General features: G+C 40.8%; 3 protein-coding genes across 3 annotated transcripts; 2 read left to right on the forward strand and 1 right to left on the reverse strand.

Annotated features, from left to right (window-relative positions):
* Positions 1–649: 649 nt before the first annotated feature.
* On the reverse strand, positions 650–12,880 carry LOC308127531 (E3 ubiquitin-protein ligase AMFR-like). The gene is made up of 14 exons (XM_080492645.1): positions 12,691–12,880; positions 11,921–12,227; positions 11,736–11,828; positions 11,463–11,627; positions 8,094–8,246; positions 6,793–6,833; positions 5,933–6,065; positions 5,717–5,850; positions 5,492–5,602; positions 5,157–5,356; positions 4,961–5,064; positions 4,480–4,614; positions 4,127–4,317; positions 650–2,841 (listed from the first exon to the last, which is right to left on the reverse strand). Exons 2-14 carry the CDS (start codon positions 12,173–12,175, stop codon positions 2,688–2,690), a joined length of 1,869 nt encoding a protein of 622 aa, XP_080348771.1. The 5' UTR covers positions 12,176–12,227; positions 12,691–12,880; the 3' UTR covers positions 650–2,687.
* A 1,768-nt stretch (positions 12,881–14,648) lies between these two features.
* LOC308106714 (leukotriene B4 receptor 1-like) lies at positions 14,649–17,374 on the forward strand. The gene is made up of 2 exons (XM_080458615.1): positions 14,649–14,768; positions 15,321–17,374. The coding sequence occupies exon 2, from the start codon at positions 15,351–15,353 to the stop codon at positions 16,386–16,388; it is 1,038 nt and encodes a 345-aa protein (XP_080314741.1). The 5' UTR covers positions 14,649–14,768; positions 15,321–15,350; the 3' UTR covers positions 16,389–17,374.
* LOC308106713 (leukotriene B4 receptor 1) lies at positions 16,824–19,123 on the forward strand. The gene has a single exon (XM_080458614.1). It carries the CDS (start codon positions 17,526–17,528, stop codon positions 18,609–18,611), a length of 1,086 nt encoding a protein of 361 aa, XP_080314740.1. The 5' UTR covers positions 16,824–17,525; the 3' UTR covers positions 18,612–19,123.
* The last annotated feature ends 4,039 nt before the right edge of the window (positions 19,124–23,162 follow it).

Genomic DNA, 23,162 nt, shown 5'->3' on the forward strand with positions numbered 1-23,162 from the left:
AATGAAAAAAAGACGATGTCACTGTGGTCTGGCTTCCTGTGAGTTGCTCATTTAGCCCAGTTAGAGCCCGATACAGTATGTAACAACCACCCGATATGTAACAACCACCCAAAATGTTAAAAAATATGATGTCATAAAACTCAAAATGTAATAATTGGTCAATAATGTAACAAAGATGCTGAGCCTGAAATTTAAAATCTGTTAATTACTGGTCATATTTAATATGATGTATACTTGGTCATTTTAACATTTAATTTAGTTGCTGTTGAAATTTAAGAAACACTATATTAGTAGATATGGTGCTGAACGTTTTATTCTAAAAATTTATTTGGGAAGTAAAGTATGAGCCCAGTCAGTCTTATGGTGTATATACTTCAGAAATACATTCCTTAATATGGAAAGGCATGTTTTTGCATTAGCATGCAACTGCACCATACAACCTCTACATTACTGCAACAAGTATTTTATCTCACACATTTACAGCCAATGTATTGAGAGCAAACGAACTTCCCCTTTAGGAAACATCTGTCGGTCAAAGTTCTGACATTTTTAGCAGTGTGAACAGCAGGTGTAGAAACCAGAAGCAGAAGTGTTTGACCACTTCTACTCCTCTTAAAGAAAAAAGCAAGAAGGAAATACAAACCAGTTTGTTAAAAAGCTGTAGAAGCTGTTTATTGAGTGTTTTGTATTAACATATTTTACAAAAACTAGATTTACAGAAATTATTCATAACCGAACCATTTTTGATTTAGGCACAAAAATACAGGAAAGCTCAGTCCAAAAGTTGTTTTTTTTTTCAGTTTTGATTAAATAAGTAATGGTTATGAAAGGTATCCCACAGATAGGAAAATATACCATGGATTTCAAACGTTCTGCAGTAACTGAATGACAAACTGAAGATGAAAACACAACCCCCTCCTCATTTCTTCCTCGCCACAATTGATGACTTACTGAAATCTAAAAACTAAATCCACTATCAAAGGTTCTACATCAACCCCCGAAACCCAGTTTGAGCAATAAAAACAAACGCACTATAAAGATCACAACTCTTTAGCTTTCAGTGAAAGTTTGTGGGCTTTTCTTTGGGATAAAGTGGAAGGAAACAAAAGCACTTGTTCAGATCCATGCAGCCCTCGCCTCAAACTGCCCGTCGCACTGTAATAACAGAAATCCAAACATGTTCAATAAACAGCAGCGTCTCCTCTGTTGTGTCCTTTGATATGTCTCCAGCTACAGATTTGCTTGGAATTTATCAATAACCCCCCCCAAAATTTTAATTTATGTCCAAAGTAGTTGAAACAAGGTGTGTAGGCAGAGGGTGATTCTATTCCCTGCTGGTTTGATTTTTGCAGTTAGCACCCCTCCATGAGTGGACACAGGCTGCAAAATAAAACCCCATTTTCATCATACAGATTATCAGTCATTCAAGGTCGCAGAATATCAAGAAGTATAAAGTCAAAGTCAACTGGATTTGCTGTGAAGGTTTGAAAATGTTTAGTTTTACTTCTGCATGTGAAAGAGGCGTCGGCATTTCTAAACAAACTGCTTCTGGATTAAAACTGAAGATGCCTCTTAAATGAGGGGCAAACATTTTCAAATTAAAATGCAGCAAGTCCAGCTTCTGCAGACTTAAAACTTTATACACGTCTATGATACATGAAACACACGGATGACCAAGACCCCCAAACTCAGCAGAAAAAAAAAAGTAGATTTTTTTTTTACCGCTCATCAGCAAAGAGTTAATTTAAGAAAGACACAGAGGACAACACCCATCGTCCTTGTACAAAATGCACTACATCCTCTCTTTGTCTGCGCACCTCAGGGTGCCAAAACCAGAAAGCGAAAATGCACAAGCCCACGTTCCCCGATGTTAAATAACAAAATGCAAACTGTTTGCAATGGGTGATGTAACACACTAAATACAGAAGAACCCTCTTGGGTCAAAAACACTTTGTTTGCAGCATTAGTTTTGATAGAAACATTCATATTTGACAAAAAGGCTGAACAATACTAAAGTGACATTCTCTTACTTTGAGGTAAGAAATAAAAAATGTGTTATTTTGCCTACACTTAATTCACAGTTGAAACTCAAAAAAAAGAATACAGATACAACAGATGAGCTTCTCCTTAATGATTAAGTTTTCTGCTGTGAGCGAAGCCAAAAAAAAAAAAAAAAAAAAAAAACACCTGATAAAAGAAAGAAAATTGTCCTTTTCATTGTGTAATGACTTGTAATGACACTTTCTCTCTTCCAGAGCCTTCTCACAACATAACTGCTTGCTTGCAATCCTTTGAATCTTCTGAATGTCAAAGCATGCTGCAGTTTGACAGCCAGTTTGAATCACGAGACAGTGACAGTCTATATAATCGGGCGGTTGCAAAGTGTGGCACGTAAATAAAGGGCAAATGCAACCTTGCATTTTTCTTGACTTGCACCCATTAGTTTATATAATGCTGAAAATACTGGAATCAGTGATGCAGAGGCCATTTACATGGTTCGTCTCACCTTTTTTGTAGGCAGTCCAAAACAGTCCAAAAGTCACGTTTGCAATGTTTTTAAATTAGTTTTAAATAGGTGGTGACCGTTGACTACACCAAATGGGGGATGGTTGAAATAGCTCTGTCAGTGTCTCTCGGGATGACCCCCCAGACTCTTCAGCTGAACCCAACTTGTAAATCAGGGAGGGTTAGGGTTGGTCTTGTTGGTTTTGCATGCGTCTCTCTGCGGCTGCCGCCATGGTTCTACGTCTCAGCACACTGGAGTCCAGATCTAGGAGCATGTCCTCCTCCAGTCCAGGCAAATCCTCATCCTGATCCTCCGGATCATTGTTCAGGTACTTCCTACAGGGAAACGCAGAACAAGAACGATTAGAATCCAACAGAAGGAGCATTCAAAATATCCTCTTCACTTGCAGGTTTCAGCTGAAATCTCCTGATGGATTAAAAGAACGTTTAATAAAAGGCCATGCAGCTGGAAGAGAGCATGGCGAGGGGTGGAGGAGTGAGGCAGGCTGAGATGCACAAACGCACATTTACCAGACTGCACTGTCTGGCTTATTACAGCTCATTTCTATCAGATTGCTTGTTTTTATTTCGTTTTTCAGCAGATAATCGATCAGAAAGACCATTAATTGCAGTTTGAGGCTACTCATGTGATACTTATATGACACATTAATTCTATATACTTTAGTATGTTGAGGAAAGATAGGCCCAGAGGTTCTACTGTGTGTGTGTGTGTGTGTGTGTGTGTGTGTGTGTGTGTGTGTGTGTGTGTGTGTGTGTGTGTGTGTGTGTGTGTGTGTGTGTGTGTGTGTGTGTGTGTGTGTGTGTGTGTGTGTGTGTGTGTGTGTGTGTGTGTGTGTGTGTGTGTGTGTGTGTGTGTGTGTGTGTGTGTGTATTTAACAATGTGTAAAGACATTTGTTAAAGGCCACATTCAAATTTGTATTTGTTTCTTACAGATGAAGATCACTGCACTTTGGAAAGGAAGGCATTAACATTCCCAAATCTAACGACAGATGAAGACACTGTAGTGGTCTCTACTTTCAGGTTGGAGGCCAGGAGGTGTAGAGTTTGCATGTTCTCCCTGGCTGATTTCACTCAGATACTCTGGTTTCCTTCCTGTCAAATAACAGACTTGAAGTCTCTCGCGGAATCTCTCGAATTTCCCCGAGGTGTGATTATGAGTGCGTGTGACTGTTTTTGGATTGTGATGTACTGCTGATCTGCCTGGAGTGTTAAAGCAGTGTTGAAAGGGGGAGCTGACGAGGATGACTGTCGATATTAGACGCACAGATTTAAATCTAAAAACTGTATTTGTCCATCTGTTGCCAAAATGAAAATTATTATTACACCAACAGGAATTTTGCAATTCTTTATGTTTGGGTAGGCAAACCTCTAAACTCACATGTTAATATATAAATGATTAATCATGTTCCTTTGATAATTACTTCTTTTGCAAGTTGCTGTGATATGACAGACAGAAACAATCTTTTGGTTTACATTCTAAGTACATTAAAATTTGATCAGCTGAACTAAAAAGAACAATGCTGAGTCTGTCTCCCGACACTCTGGACCTCGAAATTTCATTTTGGTGAACATAAACATCTTTTCCTTTAATGTACTGACCTGCGTGCTTGCTGGAGCAACTCTTCCTTTCTTTGCTTTAACATCTTCTGCCGCTCTTCAGCCGACTTGGAGAAGCGACCTCCTCTGACCTCCATGTTGTCGGGCTCACCGAGACCCGGCTCAGCAGCTCCGCTGGGCCCCGCCTGCTCTTCTGCTCCAGCGTTCCCCTGTAGAGGGCCGCGCTCTATGGCCTGAGGAAGGATTGTGCCCAGAATACGCAAGTTTGTCTCTCAAGAGTAGTTTGGGGAATTGAGCGGAGTAGAAAGATAAACTGGGACCCAAGTGTTGTAGAAACTGCTAAAGCGCTGTTTATCTAAAGAAACTTCAGAGAATCGCGTTAGCGTTTGACTGACCTGTGTGGGGAAAGGCACCTGGATGCGTCCCTCCAGGATGTTGTCAGTGGTGACCTCCACAGAGCGGGTCAGCTGCAGGTCCTGCATCACCAGGTAGGAGGGCACCTGAGGGAACATCTCCTGAATCTGATGGGCCTGATGGCCAGAGAGCAGAGGAAGACAACAGAAGAGAAATCAAATACTAAGGAAGGACAACGCAGCCAGTTTACATGAAAAATATGTGAAGTTCCTTTATAGATTAATATAGTTCTGTTAAATGTATGGGTTTAATAATTATATTTCTGTAAACCAAATACTTTTGGGAAAGTCAAATGAACATACACATTATGTTAACAGAGAGCTGACTGAGAGGAAGGATGAATTCATATGTGAAAAGTTATAGAAATAAAGTAGAACAAAAAGGTGCATTACTGTATAAACAATAAATTAATTGGTTAAAATTTCAATAATTTCATTACGGTATCTATAAATATGAACTCACCATAGCCATAAGTTGGGAGTTGTTGGCCTGCGCAATGCCCAAGATATTAGTCGTGTGCATTACCTCCACTGAAAAACTGGGCAGCCAGCTGGCAATGCGAGATCCTGTAAATAGATTATGTGGAGTTTATACTTCATTGTTGCACATGGCCGATTAGTGCGGAGTGAGTGTTGAGGCTCGTGTCCAACAGGCTCACCATCAAAGTGGAAGAAGTGATTGTGTTGGTTTATATGTGGTCGGGCCTCTGGAGCGGCTCCAGCCGGGCCAATGTTGTCTTCCAAACCACCACCGCCCTGCTGCTGGCTTCTGGCCTGGCTCCCTTCCCCATTAATGTTCAGTGATGTCCGACACGTGGGGCACGACGTGTCCTGCTCCAGCCACGAGCGGAGACAAGAGCTGAAGAGTAAAGTAGCTGAAGTTATTTAGTTATTCAGTATCGTACGACGGCTCAGGCATCCTCTCTCTGGTAAGATAAACTCCGAAATGTCCCTGGATAGACTGTATAAATAATGAAACCCACTACTTTCTTACTTGTGAAAGAGATGGCCACAGGGTAGTTTTCGTGCTGTCAACATGGCATCCCAACAGATGGCACAATCATCATCATTAGCGGCGAGCTCCTCTGCAGTCGCGACAGAGAATCTGCCCGGAGTCCACAGTTTATTGAAATATGGGCGGTCAATAGGACACACAAACACCGCAGTGGGATAACCGCAGAACACAAAATAAAACCAACAGAATAAAACCTCAGATCACCTTGCTTCCATGTTGTTGATAACACGGAGGTAGTTCTTGTGTCGGCGGATGCGACGCTGGACCTCATGGAAAAGATACCGCAGCTGCATGAAGATGACCAAGCTCGCCATGGACAGCCAGATGTTACCAAAAAGCTAACGTGGACAGAAAAGGTGAGATGTTAACAGGGGTCTGAGGGAAGCCTTATAATCAGACAGCTCGTCAGTGGGAGGTTACCAGCATGTGGATGTGGTGCATGAGGTCGAGGAAGAGCATCGCCAGCTCCATGATGAAGTCTGTGTAGTAGACATACGTTCCTTTACTCTCCCAAGTTCCTGGGTGGTTCAAATCCCACAGATGGATGGAGTACCTGAGGGAGGCAACAGAAAATGATATTTCAAGTGTGTGGAGGGAAAAAAAAAAAAGGACTGCAAAATAATGGTATGCAAAAAAAGTAGATTCACACAGGGAGGACAGTCAGTAGCAGCAGAGAACGAGGCTTTACGGAACACAACAGGAAGACAGAGGAATGATTTTGAATGTTTGCTTTCCCGGACAGATTTGACATTTGTGCCAGCACGCTTGGTTAAAAGAAAGCAATGAAACCAAACTGAAAAACGCACCTCTAACTAGAAACCAACAAGAATGAATTTTCAGGTAGATTGTCAATACAAAAAAATGTGTGGAATAGCTTCCAGGATGCCGCTGAAGAAAAAAAAAAATCAACGCATTCATTCAAACTGAAGTTGGTACCAAAAATAGAATCATTATTTAAATTCAAAGCTTTTTTGTGATGCCAGTAGAAATATAGCCTCAGTCAGCATTTGAAAGTATAAAGGTATTTATTGAATTTAAATAATTTGTAATGCTTTTTCTGCTTATTTTAAGTGACAGTCATTTTAATTCTCTACTAAAGGTTAACATTTGAGGTGAATAAGCGCATCCTGTCCTTTCACACGGGGGCTAATAGCATCAGAGGGAAAACAAACAGCGTTGCTAAGATTAGCCCTTGACGCTAAATTTGCACAGGTTATGTCATCCATACTGCTTCAGCGCGTCTGTGCACGCTTGGATAATGAGGCTTTAAAGAGACTTACCGCACGATGACATGCCCGGTGCGAACGGTCACCAGCAGACACTGAAAAGGAAACGCGTGAAGATGATGCAATCATTAGAGACCAGTGCCAATCGTGAGAAAACACCCGAAAACCTAATTTGTTTTATGTCGTGTTAATAAAACTAAATCTAATAACAGTTCATACAAAGAATCAAAGCATCAAATTATTGAGTTTTTGTGTTGATTGTGTATCACTTGCTTATGAGGTCATGTTTGTCAAGACATGCACAACACGAGGAAGCTGAAACTAATTCAACGAAAGTACTTTTTCTTTTTTTTTTACATAATACTCCACTGATGCTTCAGAGCAACCTCTTCAAAAGTGTGACTGAGCTTCACAAAAGACAGCTCTGATAGTGCAAAATGTGATCAGTGGTGAAGGAAATGGTGCTGTGGGCAGTTAACCTCACAAGGCATCTCTGCTTCACAGTTTCTACTGATCGGGATTCAGGAAACTTAAAAGTTACTCTGCCAGAAAGTATCTTTCACATATACTTCCCATAAAAAGTCTGACTTCTGCACAGAGAATAAGCCAATACAGGAAAACAAGACCATTACAACAACATTCCAACCCACAGTTGTCTATATTGATCACACCAACATTTTGGTGTCATGTTTACAATAACACCGCAATTTGTACCCATTACCATTACGTTTATAATTCCTAACTGACGTCAACTTCGGAAACCTGCTGCATGGGTTTCTGGGATATCAAAGATGGCATTGCGGCAGCTCAAGAGAAAATATCAACATTTTACCGATTTATGTAAATAAAATTAATAAAATAAAAAGCCAGACATTCTCAAAGAAAGAGTATTCAAGCCACAAGAACCAGTCCTAAATGTTGTGAAAATGAACAATCGCGAATCGAGATCTCACAAGATCGAGTGTACATACGTGATCTTGCTTCAGGAAACTTCCTGAGTTCCCGTGACACTAAGTTTGTTTCGTGAAATATAAAGGCTGGAAATACGCGTTTGTGTGTGATGAATTTCCTTGAGAAAGGTAATGACAATATATCAGAGATGTACATCAACAACTAAAGCTGGGTCCTAATTTTTTCATCTTTCCCGTGTGGACTCTGGTAGAATAACGTTAAGTAAAACAAAAAAAATCCAAACAGTTAAAATGTATTACTGTTTTACCCAGCCATAGCTTAAATATAAATAGGCATACACCAAAACTTAAAACTGAGAAGGGCTATCGTGCACAGTGGTCAAAACATGCTTTTCTGCAACCTTTGTCCATCCTTTCTATGCTGCTGTGACTGCAGGCTCTCACCTCTGCTGCCATAAAGGAGAGGGTGTGCATGCCATGGGAAGCTCCCAGCAGACCACACACCACAGCCAGGCCACAGCAGTGCAGGAGCAGGGAGACCAGCAGACAAAGCACACGCACATGGCTGTTCATAGGAGTGGACGGGGAAAAGGACAGCTGCAGGGAAAAAGATACAACTCATGAGTACCACTGTCGTTCTTCCTCTGTGTGTGTGTGTGTGTGTGTGTGTGTGTGTGTGTGTGTGTGTGTGTGTGTGTGTGTGTGTGTGTGTGTGTGTGTGTGTGTGTGTGTGTGTGTGTGTGTGTGTGTGTGTGTGTCTAAAGTACTAATCAAGCCAAATTACTGTTCATGTAAAGAGGAGAGCTGGATTAGCAAAAACAAAGCCCCATTGTAAAGCTCATCAACATGCCTGAGGGAAGGCCCACACTGAAAACTGGCCCGCTATGTAAAAATTACAAACCCAAAACTAATGCAGAACAGTGATTCCTGCCTATCTTTGGGCAGTTTGGCCCATTCCTCTTTGCAGCACCTCTCCAGCTCCCTGTGGCTGAAAGGGAAGTGTCGGTGCAGAGACATTTTCAGATGTTGAATCTGATTCAACTGGCCTGGCAATGAGCAGTGCCTGGCTTCCTCCTATCATGATGTCTGGCATTCACGTCAACCTGTTCAAACCTTGTCCCATCAGACCAGAGAATTTTGTTTGTCACGGTCTGACAGTTCCTCATGTCCATTTTGGTAAACCCCAGGTGAGCTGCTTCTAGGAAGAGTCCTGGTGGTTTCCAACGTCTTGCTTTTACAGAGGATTCAGACCACTGTGCTCATTGGGCTCTTTAAACCAGCAGAAACTATTCTGTACCCTTCCCCGGACTTGTGTCTCATGATAATCCTGACTCTTGGAGGTCTACAAACAGTTCCTTTAACTTTATGTTTGCTTTGAGCACTGACATGTACAGTTAACTGTGGGGCCTTATATACAGGAATCGTGTCAAATCAGCTGAATTTATAACAGTTGACGTTGATTAAGCTGAAGAAACATCAAGGATGATGGGTGGAAACAGAACTGAGCTGAGCTCAATGGCAAAGGCTGTGAATATTGATTATTTTTGTTATACAGCAGTAACATAACAAAATGAGAAAAAGGTTAAGTGCTGTGAATACTTTCTGGAGGCACTGTCGCACATTAAAACACATTTTATAATTTCTGTTTATATCACAAGGTTTGCTCGAGGTTTCAACCCACCCGCAATGACAAATCACAATTACCAACTCTCCCTATTTAATTTGCATGCGTGATCTTCACCTCAAAGACACAACCCACACATACAGAGACAAAGACAGTAAAGGCCAATTCATACTCCATAAGAACAAGAAGAAAGTTCGGCAGTACGGGGTCCTGCCGAGAAAAAATTATGTCAATTCCGAAATTTGTTTCAGCTGTGCCAACCGCCCTGGCCGAACTATGTGGGTGCCGTACTGCCAAAACTTCTGCACTGCTGTGTGCTGCACATGCGTATTCCAGCTCGCTAATAACTATCAGTCATATTTTAATCATATTTAGCTTGTAACATCGCTACTGTACGAGCGCCGCAGCTCGTTAAAATGTCGGAGTGCAGGCTTTACGTGATGCACCTGAACGCATCACAAAAAGCTGTCAGCTCCTGTAGTTAAAACTGGACCAACATCGCGCTCGGACAAAAACTCTTATTACTGAAACAGTTCAGAGAAATGTATTTCTAAAAGCACTGGAGGCGAGAAATAAACTGTGCTGTTGAAAAGTTAAACGCCACTTCACAGACGTGTGGCTGCTGTGAGGGGCGTGGCCTGTGAGTTCGAGAGCTTCTTATCGGAGTATGAACTGTCCTGCCGCAAAAGCTTTTTTTTCGGCAGCTGGCTGACATCACTGCCAAATTTTCTTCTTGTTCTTATGGGTTCAAAAATGGAGTATGAAGGGGCCTTTAGTCAGCTGGGTAAACACGACCAGCCGATATCAAATAAAGGAGAAGCCAGTTGACTTGTAAAAGAGAATATTAATCTCAATGTGGTTCTCCTGAATAAAGAAAGGCGAAAATTACATTTTTTTTTAAATAAAAATTAAAAAACGAAATCATATTAATCTGTAAGGTAAAATAGCAACTAACGCACAATGACCCATGTAAGCACAAGACTTTCCCCAAAAACACTGCGAGAAGGATTGCATTCAGGGATTCTCTGTCAACATTATACGAGGAAAAACATACAAACTTGGTGTCATTCTGAAGTCCGTAAGGATATGATTAAATTTGATATTTTGTTTTCCCCAACAGGCAGAGCACACTCTGATACGGGGTCATGCCAATGTAGTGACAGAAACTGCAGCAGTCAACCCAGTGTGAGACACTATTAATAGATCCCGGAGCGAAAAGAGTACAGTTACAAGCCAGGCTTTAGAGGGATGTTCGGCACACCTTCCAGAGGTTGGTATGGATATTTGGAGAGCTTGTTGATCAAATGTTATTCAAAGTCGTTTTCCCCAACAGTGGAAGGTCATTCGTACATTTGTGTTCGTGCCTTTGTAACAAGCTTGAAATCTGGCCTCATGACCCATCTTCTATGGCCTGCACATACTTGAACATCATGAAGAGAGGAGTCCGGCTTCACACCGCATGATGAAGAGGCAGTTTGTCTGACGTAAAACTGAGCTCCACTCACTTTAAGTATGAAGCGTTACAAAATTACATTAAAATCAAATAAAATAAATGTAAATGTGCTGGTTTGGCACTTAAATAATGGCAAAGAGGTCATTTGCAATGAGCCCAGAAGGAACTTACCAGCTTGCATTTGCCTCGGAGTGTTAATTTTGTAAAAATACCGGTTTCCCGTTTCTGACATGTATGAACTAGGATGTACATCTTCCCTTTACAAGAGCAAATAAGGTGAAGCTCCCCGTGACAACAATGTCCTTCAGCGTGATACAGCTACTTCATAACACTTCTCATACCTATAACCCCTGAGCTTGCCATAATATTACCTCTAAACATAAAGAGATGCTCCATTTTATGTAGGTTATCTACCAATAAAAGAAATGTTTCTAGCATGTGCACAGTATCATTAGTTGAGGTAACTATTCCAAGCTCCACATTAGAGTAAGGCTGCCAACACCAGTAAAAAGAGCGTTTTCACTTGAACTATTTAATTTTTCTGCCAGACAAAACCTTGTTGCAATACTCGTGATTGCATATAGATAGTATAACTGATTCAGTATTTAACATTAAGGGGAAGCAAATGAATTCTGAGGCCCTCATTACTCGTCCAGCTCATGATCAGCATCAAAAACACTTCAGGGTATTAAAATGTGTAAAACATAAATGACACATTGTTGATAGAGACACTTACATATTCAAAACGGTCTTTGCAGAGCTGAACCATGAGATGGAGAAAGACCAAAGCAGAGAACCACAAACACCACATGACCACCTCCTCCACCGTCTGCACGTTCAACACGCCGAAGATGAAAATGAACTTGTAGAAGATAAAGTTCCAAAACTTGTCCTTCAGGTGCTACGGAGACAACACAAAGCAAAGGCGTCATGTTTTCTCTAACAGGTTTACACTAAGGAGATGAACAAGACTTTGGTTCTTAGTTCCAGTGCCATCGACAACACCTACCTGCTTTTCGCTGACTCTGAGTGGACCGAACACCACATACTGAATCATTTTAGCGATCAACATTAAGGAACAGCAGAACGTGTTCACCAACACCTGAGATGACAGAGAGTAAAGTGCTGGTTATCACCTTTCTTTTACATAACAGAACTGACAAGAGAATAATACACAGTGACAGTGATGCTTACCCATACAAAGAGACTGTCAGTGACAAGATACCACAGGACAGTTGTGGCCAATTCTGTGTTACTTATATCATTGTTTATATGTTCAATATCCACTCCAGAGGGAGCTGGTGTTTCGTCAGGTTCTAAAGAGCCAAACCCGGGGTCGGTCACAGTGGTGTAGACACTGAAGATGCTCCCAGCCAGCAGGGCCACACTCAGGGCAGTGTAGGTCTGCAGGCTGGGCCAGGGGAACCTCTCCAGGAACAGCAGAGGCATCGCAGTGCTGACGGTCCACTCCTCCACTTGTTGAGAGTATCAGACCAACAACCTGTGAAGAGAGAAGCGAGTTAGCTGGCTTCATTTCACTACAACACGATCGTGGATGACGCAAACTGACGTGCGATTGCTCCGGGTGTCGAAAGTAAACTCGTCGGGCTTGTTGACTTTCATATCGTCGGTTTCTCGGCCAACGCTACCGTAACTTCCCTTCGGCTCAGTGGAGCTGATAAGCGTACAAATTAGTCTGGCACTAAGCGGTCTGTGGTTGAGTGCCAAGACACCGCAACTATCAGCCAATAGAGAAGGAAATAGCGTGGCTCGGATATTTTATTTGACCAGTTCTGCTAGAATAACACCATATTCGCCCCAGTACTAACTAACAGGAGTTCACGCCCCTAACGAGTTACCTTCCTGACTAGTGTTACCTAATACTAGCTTAGCTCGCGTTAGCTGCACGGCTAGCTCCGGTTAGCAAGCACCAAACGCAAAACCTTGATCAAACGGCCACTTACAGCTCGTCACAGATGTGTTCAAACACAGTATCCTGCGCTCCTTGGTGTGTTGGAAGGCCTACTCTTAGACTAGCTGCACAGAGGACGTGGTGATTGACACCATCGTTGTATTTATTTGACGGAGCAGGCAGCAGACTGACGCCGACGAGAGGCTGCTGTTTGCGCTGCGTAATGACGTCATCGCCAAGGCGTTAAAGACGCAGTGACACATATACAACTTAATACTAAAATAAACATAATATAATCATATTCGGGTTATTACCTTCAACAACGAAAGTTGGAGGGGAGGTTATATTTTGTCTGCGTGTATTTATTTATTGGCTTGTGTGTGTGTATGTATGTATGTATGTATGTATGTATGTATGTATGTATGTATGTATGTATGTATGTATGTATGTATGTATGTATGTATGTATGTATGTATGTATGTATGTATTTTCCTAACTTTTCTTAAAAACTATCTGAATTGCAAGAAATGTTCAGGGAGGATTTGTCATCATCCAAGGACCTATTACATTTTGGGGATGATAACGGCTAAGTGAGGACAAAGAAATGTCCCATACAATTCTCTTTTTAGTTTTTAATTAATTTTGACGCTTTTTGCTGCTTCCTTGCTAATAATAATAATAATAATAATAATAATAATAATAATAATAATAATAAAAAGGATCAAACAATAGGAGTATAAATTGTACATGTGAAATCCAGATGTGACCAATCTGGGCAGTGTTATGTTTCAACTTGTCTTTTTTTTTAACTGATATATGAATAAAATTATGCTGCTGCTGATGATGATCAAAAATGGATAGTAATTGTGAATTTGCAGGTATTATTTTGTGTTTGTTTATATACTGTTGGACTGCTTTGTTTACCGTGGTGTCACATTGATTGTTGATCTTTGGGTGTGCTCTTATATAAGTTGTCAATGTAGATACTTGGGTGTATTGATATAATGACATTGACATTATTCTAAGATAAAACGTATTGTGTGACATAAAAGAGAATTAATGACCAGATGCACAAGGGGAAGAATTAAATAAGTCTAAACTTCTTCATATCCCCTTTTGAACATGCAAAGCAGATTGGCATATATGGAGTGTGCTAGCCCCTAAAAATCTGCTTTACTCATTTTGATGTCATCTTTTTTACTTTGTTTTTTTATTTTACATGTTTGCAATAAAAAAAATCATTAATTTATTCAATCTTTTATTTTATTTGGTGGCACAAATTGAAAACTTCACTAAGTACCAGTGATTTGAAAGAATTAACATGCTGGATTTTCTCTTTACATGAGCCAGTGTTCCCTGCCTTCACCAATGGTCAACTGGGATCAGCTCCAATGACCTGTGAACCCAAAGTTAAATACAGTGACAGATAGTGATAAACAGCGTCATCTTTCAGTAAGTCTGTGGTGGACAGTGGTCTTCCTGACCACATGTTTATCTTGCAGGTACTGTAGTTGAGGAGTTATATCAAATAATACCTGTTAAGTATAAAAGATATTCAGTTTCGCTGTTGCGTTTGTCCATATTGTATATTGTGACACACAAGTGTTTTTTCAGTCAGTTTAATCAGAAATGGCAAACACAGAGTTTTGCTAAAATTTAATGTGGGGCACGAAACATCAATATAATCAATAAAAAACATATTGAAACTAAAAGCAAACTGAATGCAGGTCACTCTTGTCCTGGTTATCACCCTGGAGTTAAAGTAATGATTGAAACTGATTGTCAAACAAACAATCCTTGAAACATTTTGTACTTATGTGTGGAGTAAAGACATTATGATAGGGCCACTCAGTGCTCTGCACTAAATTTGACTGCTGACAGCTGAGTGATGACAATCATTAACTTCAGATACGACTTCATTCCACTCGATGGCGTTGACAGAAAGTCCAAAGTTACCGTTTGTGGGAGTGTCTTTACAAATCCTAATGTAAAAGTTGAGGTGGAAATGAAAGTCCAAGTTTTCATTTGGATTTATGCAGTAGGTAGTGTGACCATTCAAAGTGTATTTAATGATGTTTCTCGTGCAAATCGTCTCTGCTGGCAGAAATCACTAAGATATAGCATATCGGGGTGAGTTAATACATAGCTGTTGGCCTATTGTTTCTGTTGATCAGCATCTTTTGTGCCTTGCTACACATGGAAACAGTCCAAGATTTTGAAGTAGCAAGTGGAGGAAGGAAAGCAAAGTGAACTCATACTCCATACTCCTATCCTACCAGGGATTTTACATATTTAGAGAGGGTGACAGTGATGTATTAGGCAATGGATGTTCAGTTTGACAAAATACAGTAAAGCATTTGAGTTAGAAATAGCTAAGGGTTTACACTTGGAGAAAATTAATAAGCAACACCTTTTACACCAAAGTCATGATCATGAACGACGAATTTAAAATACAACCACTAACCCTAACCTCATTAAAATGTTAATGATACAAATTGCACCACAGGCTTAACAGCAGATGTCAGATTGTTCACTTTCTTGTCAGTGGTGCTTCCTGATGTGCTAAGATTCCCGTCTGAAATGACTTGTGATGAAAGGTCACGTTAAAAACCTCATGCATGCTTAGATCATCTTCAGAGGGAAGTGAAGCCTTGCTAATGCAGCACTTTTTCTTCTGTGCAGACATCACTGTGAGCGCAGCCGCTTCCCAACATGAACCACTCAGCTGAGCCGTCTCCTTCGGAGGCTCCTGAGGAGTCTGATGGCGCGATGGCCGTCGCTTGTGTGATCCTGGCCCTTTCCTTCATGGTTGGAGCCCCGGGGAACCTGCTGGTGATATGGACCATCCTGAGACACGTCAAGCAGTACTCCCACATTCTGATGCTCATCCTGCACCTGGCTGCTGCAGACCTGCTGGTCCTCATCACCCTGCCTCTGTGGATCTACTCGCTGGTGCACACATGGGTATTTGGCGAGGCTTTCTGCAAGGCCTTGGTGTACATTATCAGTGTGTGCATGTTCAGCAGTATCTTCTTCATCACCCTCATGAGTGTGGAACGATTTCTCGCCATCTGTCATCCTTTTGTTATGCTGCGCTGGAAGAACAGGAGAACTATGAACTGGTGTCTGGTCGTGTTGTGGCTCGCTGCTTTACTTTTAGGGGTGCCCGTGTTGCTAACCCAGACCTTGGATGAAGATGATGGAACACAGCAGTGTTTTTACAGTGAATTTGGCTCCATGACTCATGCAATAATCTTCCTCTGCCTGGAGACCTTGGGGGGCTTCGTAATTCCTTTCATTACTCTCAGTGTCTGTTATTGTCGAGTGTCTGCACAGCTCAAGAAAATGAGCTTCAACTCGAAACCAAAATCCATGACTCTAATCCTGGCTGTGGTGATTGCATTCACACTGTGCTGGCTGCCTTACCACATCATCAACGTCATCGATCTGGCTTGCATCCTGGGGTCAGGCAAGGGGCATCACTGTGTGCCGGGGAGTTTGGTCTTCGGCTCTGGTGCCCTTGTTTTCATCAGCAGCTCAGTCAACCCCGTGTTGTATGCTCTTTTTGCGAGAAACCTACGAGGAAGTTTGCTGGAGTCCCCACTGGCCAGGCTGTTCCAAGAAATGGCCGTTCACACAAACAGACTGAAAGAGCTGGCACAACAACAACAGGCGCGCCAGAGGGCAGCAAGCACCCATGAAGAACTGGTGTCTGACTGTCTGTGTGAAACAAACACTGTGAATCCCTGAAACTGAGATGATGGAAGAATGAACTCCGTCCGCTGCCTTTATGTATAAAGGCTTATTTGTGATGATATGTTGACAATATTGCTTCTTTAATTTTCATTCCCACGTGTTTCATCCTTTTGTGGAGTTGGTGTTCATCAGGTTTCGGTGATGGAGTTTTTTTGGTGAATAATTACAACAATGTTATTTTCAAGTTAAACATTTTGGCCAAGAGTGTAGAAATCATTTGTTTGACCTGAGAACAAAATCAAAACCAATGTTTTTAAAAACCGCTCCAACTTAGCTGAAAAGTGAAGTGATCTTTTACTGTCCTTCATCATAAACCCACAGTTTCTTTGTAATGATGCAAATATTCTATTGAACACGGTAACCATTTCCTCCTAGATTGAAAGTGTTGTGAAAGACCAGATGTGGTCAAAAGATTTCTTGCCGATGTTTACATAGGTACCTTTAATTCCCATCATACATTCCTACAAATAACTTTAGTGAACGAAGGAGAAGTGTCAGATGATCATTAAGGTGTAAGTGCAATCAAACTGTTAAATATAAGTTTTGTAATTTTAGAAAATCCCTTAAGAACATTACCTGACACACTTCTGAAGTCGTTTACACTGTAATTATCAATTAAAGCATTTCTATCATGAACAGCAAAATTACATCTAAAAAGTTTGGTTGTTTTTGAGGAATACAAAACTTTGTCGGTAAGGTTGCTTGGGAAACTTTTTTTTAATTGGCAGTACAGAAGAAAAAAAAGGACAGGGACAAAAAATAGTTACAACTGATATATAATCAGTATTGTTTCACAACCAAAAGAAATATTATGAAAGAGTATATCATACATTGAGATTGTATCTAGATAGTTGCATTCAAATAACTGTTTTACGCAGTATGGTCACTTCTTGTTTCAATCTCTGTCAGATTTTTCTTTAAATCGTGACCTAAGGTGAAAATAGACGTGTGGCGCATGCATGAATCATCTCTCTGTCTCCAAAAAAAAACAAAAAAAAAAAAAAAAAAAAACCCTGTGAGGAAACCCTTTTCCTGTGCTGTCTATACCTAAAGGGGAAGTGAAGACTTACTTGTACAGCAATTTGTTTTTCTATTCAAGCAGACACCACAGTCAGCACACACACTCGCAGCATGAACCACTCAGCTGAGCAGTCTTCTTTAGAGGAAATGGCCCCTGAGGAGTTCAGTGGTGGAACAGTTGTGGTTTGTGTGATCCTGGGTCTTGCCTTCCTGGTCGGAGCCCCTGGAAACCTGCTGGTGATCTGGACCATCCTGAGACACGTCAAGCAGCGCTCCCACACGGTGATGCTTATTCTGCACCTGGCCGCTGCAGACCTGCTGGTGCTCATCACCCTGCCTCTGTGGATCTACTCGCTGGCCCGTTCCTGGGTATTTGGAGAGGCCTGCTGCAAGGCTATGGTTTTCATGATCAACGCCTGTATGTACAGCAGCGTTTTCCTCATCACCCTCATGAGCGTGGAGCGTTTTGTGGCTGTACGGTATCCCTTCGCCTCAGCGGAATGGAAGAGAAAAAAGGCTTTAAATAAAGTACTGTTGGCTCTGTGGACTGCAGCCTTCCTCTTCAGCATTCCCGTCATCCTAACTCAGGTTGTTGGGGAGGAAGATGATGAAGAACACTGTCTATACCGCCAGTACACTTCCTCCACCCAAGAACTGGTGTGTGTGCTCCTGGAGACACTGGTGGGCTACATACTACCCTTCGCCATCCTTGTGGTCTGCTATGGCTGCCTGTGCAGCAGGATTACTCAGATGACCTTCAAATCTAAGCGCAAGTCCACCGTCTTGATTGCCAGCGTGGTGATTGCATTTGCTATTTGCTGGACACCTCATCACATCGGAAACACCCTCTCACTCGTCATCCTGGCCACCGAGAGCTCGTTCAGAGACGCTGCAGAAAGCCTGGAGAGTGTCCGAAGTACCATGGCCTTTGTGGCCGGAGCCATGGTCTTCATCAGCAGCACAATAAACCCCATCCTCTACATTTTCGCAGCCCGCTCTTTCAGGAGCTCTCTGAGAGACACTGGCATTCAGAAGCTTTTCCGCCACATCTCCAGCACCTCCCCAGGTGAGGGCAACAGAGAGGTGTCCTTTGTTTCCAAGAGACACAGCAATCAAACCAACAGCTCTCACTGTGTCTCCGAGTCAAAAGACCAAATGAACATATTGATAAAAATGTGTGAAAATGGTCCCTCCTGACAATGGACACTGTTTGTGCTGTGTGTAGAAGTGTAGATATTTGTGGGCATTGTTTTTTTCCCCAAATAGAGGAACTGAACAAAAATGAAACTCATTTTGAAAGAAATTACTGCAATATCTGAGTTTTTCTGTGCAATGCCTGTGCAATTTTGTAAATTTCCAATTACATTTACATGCTTTTTAAAAACAAATGTGAATATATTTATGCAAATACTCTACAATATGTCTTTTATCTCCTTTACTATTCTTCATTTACATCATATGGTATTTTGAAATGGAATACCGTACATAAATAAAATAAAAAAAGTCAATATGAAGTTTGTGATAAAGGTGGATTTTTTTGTTTATTAAGGCCAACAATGAGGAATTGCTCAGCGTGATGTTATTGAGACTATGAGTGTGGGAATGCTAAAAAGAAACCGTTTTCAGCGTACTTCTCATTGTTCGGTTTGAGCACATGTGCTAATTTCTCCTACAGTTGTGGTTTTCTTGATAAAGACTCCAAAAACTTTTTCATGCTTGCTGTTTCATTTTAACCAGATAGCCTCCCATGACACTCTCTGACAGCATGAGCGTGAATTCATATACCACAGATTTCCAAAAATCATCCATAATCCTATTCTTAAATCTTTTATATGATCCAGAAATTACGATATGTACAAAGCTGGTATTTACTCGTGACAGATTAGCTAAGAATCTTCCCTGTGTCCCCCCATAGACAACAGTCATGCTTTCAACTTCCTCTCAATGAAAAGATTGCCAAATGAAAACTGTGTGTTTCCTTTGCTGAGCAGGAAAAAAGCGGAATCAGGTCTTAATGTTTGTCAGAGTTTTATTAAGCTCAAACTACCACATAGAAGTAGTTTAAAATCCACTCAGTAAATTATGTTTTTAAATGTTCATTTCACTGCCATGTCGAGTGTGACTCTGTCCACTAAAGTGAGCGAGCAACCAGTAGATGGCAGTGGCAGATGTATATGACACACGTATGTTTATCCGTCCAGCCATATTCTATGCTGTTTTATTCAGACCTGGGTGGTGGAGTCAACCCCAGATCACCATGGGTGACAGCAAGGCACCCATGCGACAAGTTGCCGAGAGAGAACTCGTGCACAGGCAGAACATGAAAACTCAACGCGGAAAGCATAAAAAAAATAAAAAATTGCTATATAATGTTTTTTCTTTCACTGTCAATAACATGTTGCTATTTCTACATTGATTATAAACAGAAGTATTATAATTAAATCTGTCTTATGCCACCATACGCCATTGACTGACAAAGGATTATCTCTGGGATTCGTCCTTGTTTTATTATATGTCTTTTTTTTTTATAGGGTTTTAATATGTTTCTAATTGAAAAATTCTGTTTCCAGTGTCTGCAAAACAGTTTGTGACCCATTCATTTGACCATTGAAACTAACCTGTAACTAGAAAATATTTATGTTCAAAGCACATTCTCAGGGAAGTTATATAAGTTACATAAAAATTAGACTTCAGTGAACAAACAAACCTTTGAGCTAAAAGAAATGCAGATCCGGTTCAAGTGCTCAAATTAATTGTGGCAAAACACAGTAGTGACCTATAACTTTAAAAGTACTAAAGTATTACATGGTGAAAATTTTAATTAAGTATGAGTAAAATTGCAAATTGGAAGAAAGTACTGATAAAAGTACAAGAATTTACCAGTACTCCCTTGATTACAGTGCATGTGAGTATTTATTAGTTCCATCATCTTTCAAATTTTGTTTCTTTAGACCTTTTCTGGGTTTTTCATGATGAGAATCTGTACTTCAAACTTGACTTGGAATATGTTTATGTGTACCACGACAGCAATTTCAGTATTTCTTTACATTTTACAAATTTGTTACTAGTTGATCTATCACCATGCTCCCTGAAATCTGTTAATATATAAAACAAAACAGTAAGTTAAGGATTGTGAATCCATTGTAAATTGCTCTTTTTATGTGCATTTGTAAATAAACAATTTATAAACAGGAGAATACAATCATGGTCCATGTACACCTAAATGAATTGGTATTTATGATGCACGGTAATTATTTCCCACTGAGCAAGCAACGTCCATAGATGTCCAAGAGACGTCCATCCGACCAGGATCGTAACCGGGACATCTATTTGACAGACAGAACTAGTTGACAAATGACACATAAGAATTCTGGACTTCTAAGACAACCAGAATCAGTTGAAAGAGACGGGTCACAAGTCCAACTGCCTGTATAATTACTGATTTGTCATTAAAATAATGAGGGAAGTAGATCACGACAGGCAAGAGGAGACAGCATGTGAAGTTTAATGTGGACTGCACGATGTCTATGTGTGTCTATGAGTTATGACCATTTCTTGTTTTGGTCGCAAGGCATTGAACGTTTTAAGTCTCCACGGAGAAACTCGCCACTTTGATAACCTTTCATCTTGTGAATACAACTATGTAGATGAGTAAATGTTTAATCAGCACTGTCAGTTATCATTATAAAATGTCTCATTGGCGCAATGGCTAGTGCCCTCACCTCACAGACAGAAGGTTGAGGTTTCAATTCCAGCTGGAGGTGTTTGTGGTGCTTGCTTGTGTGTGCATGGGTTTCCCCTGGATAATTTGGTTTCCTACCACATTCCAGAAATATGCATGTCATTGTAATTGATAATGCTAAATACCCCCTATATGTGTGTCCTGTGATAGACTGATCACCTGTCCTCATTCTTTTTAAACGTATTTTCATTGACGTCCAGACAAGACGTAAATACAACGTCCAAGAAAGATGTCTAAAAAACTTTCATTCATGGGCCCTCTGAGGACGTCTTCTGCATGTATAGATATAACGTGTTTAGAACCACTTTTTGCTCAGTGGATTATCTCATTATCACTGAAACCTTTCGGATGAGAAACATTTCAGTGAAAATTCCATTTCAAAGGTGGCAAAAATCTGACTTTCGCGTTTCCAATCATTTCCTCGATCTTTGTTGCAACACTCACCTGGCTAATAGAGAATACTACGAAGTGACAGATGAACCCATCATGACAGCACTCATCAATCTGTCAGATCTTTTGAAGATATTTTCCTCTGTGACAGGGGAAAATTACAGCTAAGAAAGGGAGTGACAAAGATGAGATCACACAAGAAGACAGAGCTGACACTGAGACATGCTAGACATTTTCTCACAGAATGAGGAAGCAGCTAGTATTTGTAGCAGCATCAGCAATATTGTGTTTGCTAATTGTGGCCTTTGCCTTTCATTTGCTTATTCCTATGGGGCTATGTTGACTTTTTGTATCATAGAAACGATAGAAATGAAAAAAAAAACCGCAATTATGCAATGTGTTCGAAAACACACACACACACACACACACACACATACACACACACACACACGGAAATATATATATATATATATATATATATATACATAAATACATATATATATATATATATTCCCTTAATAGCATGTTTAAAATACTTTGACATATTATGATAAAACTAAATTGATGAAGGTCTCATTCTCCTGTGACAGTGTGGGCTTATTTTTATTTATTTATTTTTTGCCTTAAATGTAACCCATCTCTTGATCCAAGCTTAAAGACATATCACAGAATGAGATTTAGGATATCCTGAAATGTCAGTCAGACTGTATGTGGTGATATTTTTGGCCTTCTGAGGGTCTTCCAATTCACACCGAAGTGGGTGTTTATGCCAAATTAAGTTATTTTCATGGCACAGTGGTGGCTAATACAGCTACTGCACTTTTCTTTCCAATAACACCTGCTGAAAGAAAAGACTCACCCTGTCACTTCCATGCCACAAGCAGGGCATACACATAATGTGACGTTACAAAGACAAGTGTACTTTTTCTGTTTTTGTTTTGGAATGTCATGATGCGTCTACGATTTCAGCTCAAGCATTTTCCTGCGTGTCCATCCAGTAATCAGACAAGTTTGACAGGAAACAGTGGTCCCACTCCAAGAAGACACAAGGAATTGTGCATGAGGTTGGAGGATTGGTGGGGATTTACCAGCGTGAAAGGAGGTGAACTAACAAAAGAAAAAGCCTTGCATTCACAATAGCCTCCTGGCTCGTTGCGGGCAAAGAAGGGAGTGTCAAGAAAAACAACACATAGTATTCTGGGAAATGAGCCAAAGACTCGTGAAAACTCCACCAACCAGTAAGGACACGTGACGTTAATTAAATAGTATGTTTCTCCTCATTTTAAGTCTAAGTATTAAGCACGTATACCTGTCAGCTCAATGATGAAATCGGTTGGTTGGCAGTTTCTCCCTTTTCCATAAGAACGATGTAGGTGGCCGGATGGTAGTCTGGGCTTCTTGAGGCATGGCATTGGTGATTACTCTCTGATGGTAAAGCTCAGCATATTAGCCTACATGTTCCACAGCTCACTCCAAGTGATCTTCCTCCTCTTCTCGCCTTCCCACCTCATCCAGCGGCCATGCTTGGCATGGGACACAGCTCTGGCACACCTCCTCAATCACCATTCGCCTGCGCTCAACTGGACGAGCCTTCTGCCATGTGGTTGTTGTTGCAC

Source organism: Lipophrys pholis (assembly GCF_963383615.2).
Source record: "Lipophrys pholis genome assembly, chromosome: 2".
Lineage (NCBI taxonomy): Eukaryota > Metazoa > Chordata > Actinopteri > Blenniiformes > Blenniidae > Lipophrys > Lipophrys pholis.